Source organism: Rhinolophus sinicus, chromosome 7 (genome assembly GCF_057876585.1).
Source record: "Rhinolophus sinicus isolate RSI-liver-muscle chromosome 7, RSI-T2T, whole genome shotgun sequence".
Lineage (NCBI taxonomy): Eukaryota > Metazoa > Chordata > Mammalia > Chiroptera > Rhinolophidae > Rhinolophus > Rhinolophus sinicus.
In genome coordinates this window covers 51976290-51982928 of record NC_142507.1, presented here as the reverse complement: position 1 = coordinate 51982928, position 6639 = coordinate 51976290, and the positions used below count along the sequence as shown (strand labels likewise).

The following is a 6639-nucleotide window of genomic DNA, read 5'->3' as shown; positions in this document are numbered from 1 at the left end:
AATCACATGGTGACGTTGACAAGAATGGCTTCAGTGGAGTGGTGGGAACGAAAGCTTGATTGGCGTGGGTTCAAAAGGGAAACAGAGGTAAGGAGTTTGAAGGTTTTTGCTGTAAAGGGGAGCATCAAATAATTTCAGTTCTAAGGAAGACTTGTTAAAGATTTGAGAGAGAACATTAAGCTTGTATGCTGATGGGAATGGTTCAATAGAGAGAAACTGATGATGCAAGAGGTAAAGGGATAACTGCAAATACCTGAGTAGGCAAAGGAGATGGGATCTAACTGCACAAGTGAAGAGATTAACCTAAAATAGCAGGGAAGGTCATTCATTTAAACCAGACAGAATGGGCATAGGAGGAGGAAATTAGATTTGGTGGTAAAAAATGATGTTTTTCTCTTCTGATTGCTCCATTTTCTCAGTGAAATAAGTTAACAGTTAAGATTCAGGAAGAGAGGAGGGAATATTGGAGGTTTAAGGACAAAAGAGGTGTTTTAAGAGTCGTCTTGGATCTTAGGAGAGTGAATTGACCTAAGGAAATGCAAAAGGGTTGCTGAGCACTTGAGATTTCTGGCTATAAACTTAAAGTGAAACTTGCAATGCATTTGAAAAACAAAATGCTTTTGCATTTGTTATTTCCTCAATATCTCTCCCCTTGACCATATTCTAGAAAGCCCAGCAGGAAAGCTACCTTTTCCATTAGGTGGTCTTGTAGCTCTCTCTCCTAGCCCCAAGTGAATTTTTCAATCCCAACTCCGGTATCGTTGCGTTTTATACAGGACATATATTCTATGTCACATTATGGTTAGTTTCTGTGCCAGACTAGAAGTTCCTTAAGGAGAGAAACCACTACAAACACAGGATGTTTCTCTCCATCTTCTCTGCCACTTATTATAAATCCCCATGGTTCTAGGTCCTACCCAAACACATACTGTAATTGTGTGGCATGGGCCCCCTATTTCCTTGTTAAACTCTGATATTTGGGGGAACAAGAACCTTGCTCACCTTTCCTGCTTATGTCCCTCAAATACCTCGCTCTCGAATTTTAGCTATTATTTTTATACATCTTTTTAACAAAAAGTTTGCTTCAATTACCGTTAACTCACACATACGGCATGTTAACAGGATTCTTGTTCTCAAGAGGTTTACCCCCAGAGTCAAATGTGCCTTATTATCAATACAAAAATAAATGGTGTCAAGAGTCTCAGAAGAGATGCTAATAGAGTTAAGGTTTGTTTATATGTAAATAGCAACAGATACTGTGTAGAGACGGGGGATGGGCAAAAGCTAGTCGGGAGACAGGAATAAAAGTTAGGACGATTTCGTTTAGTCAATGTATGTATTAATGGTTCTATAAAGCAGTTCATGGAGCTGCCCCACTTCCGGACATCATTGGAATGAGTCGAGAGCGGCCCATATGCAAAACAACGCCAGGCTGTCCCCCAGCACGGCAGAACTTCCTCCTCGCCTCTCCTCCACCCCGAGTGAGTCCACGCTTAAGATTCGGGTACAGAAAAAAAAAAACCCCGGCACAAAAGCCGGGGCACGCCAGTCACGACTCAGGGCAGCCCCGAGGCGGTCAGCAGGCCCGGTCAGCCCAGCGGAAGGGCGCCAGCCCCCACAGGCACCGCAGCCGCCGTTACGTAAGCCGCCGCGAGGGGCTGCGCGAGCCGGAAGGCCCCGCCCCGCCCCACGCCCCGCCCCTCAGATCACCGGTAGGTGCGGGCGCAGCTCTCCGCCGCTTCCGCCTCTTTCCCCTTTTAAGGGAGAGACATTGGTGGTTTTTTTTTTGAGTTGACGGCACCGCCTACAGTCTAAAAGCGTGAAGCAGCGCCTCTCTCACTCAACTTCCGCTGAACCGAGGTGAGGGATCGCAGCGTCCCCCATTTTTCCCTCCTAGGCGACGGCGAAAGCTGCTTGAGATGTTCGGCCTCAAAAGAAACGCAGTAATCGGACTCAACCTCTACTGTGGGGGGTCCGGGCTGGGGGCCGGCAGCAGCGGCAGCGCCTCCCCTTCGGGAGAGCGGCTTCTGGCCGCCGGGAAGGAGGCCACCGCCCGGCGAGAGGCAGGGGGAGGGGAAGCCGGTGCGGTGATTGGCGGAAGCGCCGGCGCGAGCCCCCCGGCCACTCTCGCGCCGGACGCCCGGAGGGTCGCGCGGCCCTCGCCCATTGGCGCCGAGGGCCCCGACGTCACCGCGACCCCCACGAGGCGGCTGTTCTTCGCGCCCCCCTTCCGCGCGTCGCCGCCTAAAGAGATGGAAGCCCCGGCCGCCGACGCCATCATGTCGCCCGAAGAGGAGCTGGACGGGTACGAGCCGGAGCCTCTCGGGAAGCGGCCGGCTGTCCTGCCCTTGCTAGAGCTGGTCGGGGAGGCCAGTAATGGACCCTGTACGAGCGGCTCACTGCCCTCGACGCCGCCCCCAGCAGAGGAGGAGGAGGAAGACGAGTTGTACCGGCAGTCGCTGGAGATTATCTCTCGGTACCTTCGGGAGCAGGCGACCGGCGCCAAGGACGCGAAGCCAATGGGCAGGTCTGCGTCCGCCAGCCGCAAGGCGTTAGACACCCTTCGGCGGGTTGGGGACGGTGTGCAGCGCAACCACGAGACGGCTTTCCAAGGTAAGGGGGGGTATGCACGGGGGCCGTACTGCCTTTTGTCCACCGCCACCCGGACTCGCGGTGGGTGGAAACCGAAACGAGTCTAAGTGTTGAAACGACTCTCATCCTCTTTCTGAAACCAGAATATTCTGGCCATGAGTCATTGTTTCCGCCCACTCGATTCTTTTGGAAATAACAGCTCTGTTCAAAGCCCGGAAAGGGTGGGATGTCAATTTTCAAGTGGGGTCGGTCTGAGTTATATAGAGCGCACGTAGCGATTTCCCCCGCCGTGGGTGGGCGGCGGATCGAGCGCTGGTCTAGACAAAGGGGGTGAGAACCCGCATGCTTTTCTCCCTCTCAGGCATGCTTCGGAAACTGGACATCAAAAACGAAGACGACGTCAAATCTTTGTCTCGAGTGATGATTCACGTTTTTAGTGACGGAGTAACAAACTGGGGCAGGATTGTGACTCTTATTTCTTTTGGTGCCTTTGTGGCCAAACACTTGAAGAGTATAAACCAAGAAAGCTGCATCGAACCATTAGCAGAAAGCATCACAGATGTTCTCGTAAGGACAAAACGAGACTGGCTAGTCAAACAAAGAGGCTGGGTAAGTTTGTTTTAAGGTTCAAGAGGGGCCCTGGAATGGAAATGGAGTGGAGGGTTCTTAATGGAGAAAGTGGGGGCTAGCTACAGGTTTTTGTGATGCACAACTCAGTTTTCAGGCTCTTGGTTGCTTGATGTTAAGTAGTGAATCCATAGAGATAGTGGTATGACTGTCTTGAATTGTTGCATCGAAACTTCTGGCTTCCTGTCGGTTATTGTGCTGGTTGTTGAGTGTTTTGGTTTTGGTATTTTATTATCTATCAGCTGGATACCCTTCCCCCCAGTGGATTCGAATAATGATGACATAAGAATCACCTGGAAATAATAGTAAAGTACATTCCTGAGCTCCACCCTCCCATTTTAAGTGTCTTGCAGCCCAGGGTAAATGATTGGTTGGTCCTTGTGTTGGGTGGGAGGGCTTGCTTAAGATGTTTTCATTATCTTTTCTCTGTAAAGTGTAAGCCAGTGGAAATCCCATACTTGAAAATGTGCTTTTCTTTTTTTGTTTTCTAGGATGGGTTTGTGGAGTTCTTCCACGTAGAGGACCTAGAAGGCGGCATCAGAAATGTGCTGCTGGCTTTTGCAGGTGTTGCTGGAGTCGGAGCTGGTCTGGCATATCTAATAAGATAGCCTTTTAAGTGAAATAATTGACTGTCACCAAACCCACATACATCTGCGGTGACTTGTGTTTATGACGTTGGACTTGAAGCTGTCCAGGCTGTAACCTCCATGCAACATAGAACAGCAAGTGGCACGGGGGTTATAGCTTACGAATAAATACATGGGGAAAGCAGTCCCCCTTGAAGAGTCACTGTCTGAAAGAAGCAGAGTTTAGTTTCAGCAAACTTTGTTTGGGCGGCCATGGAGGACTTGTAGGTTAGTGAAGGCGGTAGGGTGGAGAGACTTGGCGTCCCTTTCTAGAACAGGAGAGCGGCCAGTAGCCGGGCTAGTCATAGAGTTCATTAAATATGCCTACTGAATTCATTAACTCCCTATAGTGTTAAAGGAAGCACTAACAATGCCAGTGACTTGCAAAGTGGATTTAAGCTACAATAGAACTCTGACTAAAAGCCTCAGTACTGTACAACAGTGTAAAGGGAAGCTTTTTCCTCCCTGCAGTTAGCTTTCCCAGGTCTATGCTTCTTGAAGAATAGAAAGCCCAAGTGCTCAGGACTTTTGTACCTGTTCAACTTGGGCTTGGTTTGAATGAATCCAAGTTCGTTCGCCTCGTAATGGCCAAAAATACTTGATGTAAAGCTGAAAATGAGTCACAAAAGTGGTAAATACCCTCAATTTTTAAGATAGAAACAATTTGTAAATGTATTTGTCTGTAAAAATTGTATATATTTTTACAGAAAGTCTATTTCTTTGACATATAAAGAAAAGATTCTCAAATTTCATTATTTTTTTTCGTACTCTTGAAATTCACAACTGTTGTAGTTAGGAACCTGTTTCTTACAGCCTTTCTATTCTAAACTTTGTCCTGATCAATCCTAGATCATATACAGCCAGTCGATGTGTGCAGCCCTGGTTGTAGTTAATTCTGACCCATAACTATGCAGTTTTTAATTTTCCTATCTGACTTTGGTAAGTATTCCTTAGATAGGGTTTTTTTTGGGGGGGTGGGGGACAGAAATTGAGGAATGGCAATTAATCCTTTCACTTTGTTACCTGTAGGTTTTCAATAATTGAAGCAAGGGGTTTTGGGGGGGCAGGCCAATGATGTACAAATAATGGGCTTTGGGCAACTACTACTTTGCGTTCCTTCCTTAAAAGACTCAGCTGTTCCAGATGGGACTTATTAGCAGATATGTGTATAAAAAGATCATATCAGTTGAATGAGAGACATTTAATCCATTGTTTGCTTATTAATAAGTTGTAAAATAATGGCTTGAGAAAGAAAGCAGGCTGCAGTCTTACCGATGGTGCTATTTTAGGCTGGCTTGTTATACACAGGTCTAAGCCTAGTGTATGAGAAATAGTTGTTTTCATTTCTGTTCATGATCCCCAAACTCTGATTCCTAGACTTTGTTTCAAATTTTTGCGTTGGCATCTCTTCAAATGTCAGACTAGATGGTCTATTGAACTTAGTGTTTGTTTCCTATCCTTGAGATATTTGCTGCTTGTTCACCTCCCTCTACAGATAATTAGATCAGTTCCTACATCTTTACCCTGCCATCCCTGAACTCGAGCCCATTTAGTTTTTGGCACTAGGAACCTAAGTAACCCCCTTCATCCTTCATGAATTTTATCCTTGGGAGGTGGCATTACCATGGGTTCTGTGACAGTAACCAGTCAAGAGGTAGGACGAGTCCCTTTTCCTCGGACTGGTACCTTTTTGGCTGTTGCTTTATCTGACCTTTGGAGGGGAAAGTCTCAAAAGTCCCCTTAGGAATTTTCAGAGGAGGGGACAGTATCTTCAGTGACTTTCTCTAGGTTCCTTTGAATTTGAATATGATCGCTTACAAAATGATAGAACTAGGTGGGCTCTGTTACACCTCAGAGTGCTATTAAAAACAAAAGCTGCAGAAAGCTTCAGTGTTAAAACGAGGGTCATTTCAAAGCTTCAGCCTCAAAACGTAACCTTTATTTAGTCTGTGGACTCCAGATAAAAATAGACATGAATAAAATGACTAAGAATGTAAGGTTAGAATGCCCTGCCTGCCCATTTCCGAGCCATAAGGTCATCTAGCTAGAGCTATTTTTACCTATGTATTTATGTTCTTGGTCTTGGTCATAAACCACTTATTTATAGCACATCTGTCTCTTAAGGACCTAAAAGCACTTTATGTAGTTTTTAATTAATCTTAATATCTGGTTAAGGTGACTAAAAAAGGCCTGTCTCCCCAAATCCAGTCGTGGAAATAAGCTCAGAGATATAAATGGGTGGGGTTTAGGGGCCCAGTTCCCTATTTACTAGGTGTGACTGCTGAAATGGTGAGGCTCTAAGTTGGTATTTGGGGTCAGGGGCTGTGAGGGCTTAGGGAAAGGGTGGGCGGTTTTGTAGGGAGAGGAGGCAAGTGTTCTGGGTGCTGGCTAGCTGCGAGTTCCGGCCCATTCTCCCAGAGCAAAGGGAGGGAGGGGCTTCGTGGAAAGACGGCTCTCAGCAACGTCTGTCTTCAGCTTCTCTCAGGGAAAAACCTGCAGTCCTAGTGTCCACGTACATTGTATGGAGGCGAACACCTTGGTTGTGGTTCAACAGCTAATACTGTTGACAGCTGTGCCAGGAAGGATTAGGACCAACTGCAAATTAAGGAGGGCTATAAAATGTGTTTTCCTAACTTCCTGTTCCTAACAAATAAATCTTTTTTTTTCAAATGCAAGGTGTGGTACGGGTGTTTTCTAATCGTTGCCTATCTTCCTTCCCCTCTTAGGCAAGCCTTTTAGGGAACTCAGTCAGCTGAGCAAATAAGGTGAATTAATTACTAGCAAAAGCAGCCCC

General features: G+C 46.7%; 1 protein-coding gene across 1 annotated transcript; it reads left to right on the top strand.

Moving 5' to 3' along the window:
- The first annotated feature begins 1552 nt into the window (after positions 1 to 1552).
- On the top strand, positions 1553 to 6520 carry MCL1 (MCL1 apoptosis regulator, BCL2 family member). Its single transcript, XM_019739965.3, has 3 exons — positions 1553 to 2613; positions 2954 to 3201; positions 3711 to 6520. Exons 1-3 carry the CDS (start codon positions 1920 to 1922, stop codon positions 3825 to 3827), a joined length of 1059 nt encoding a protein of 352 aa, XP_019595524.1. The 5' UTR covers positions 1553 to 1919; the 3' UTR covers positions 3828 to 6520.
- Positions 6521 to 6639: the final 119 nt, after the last annotated feature.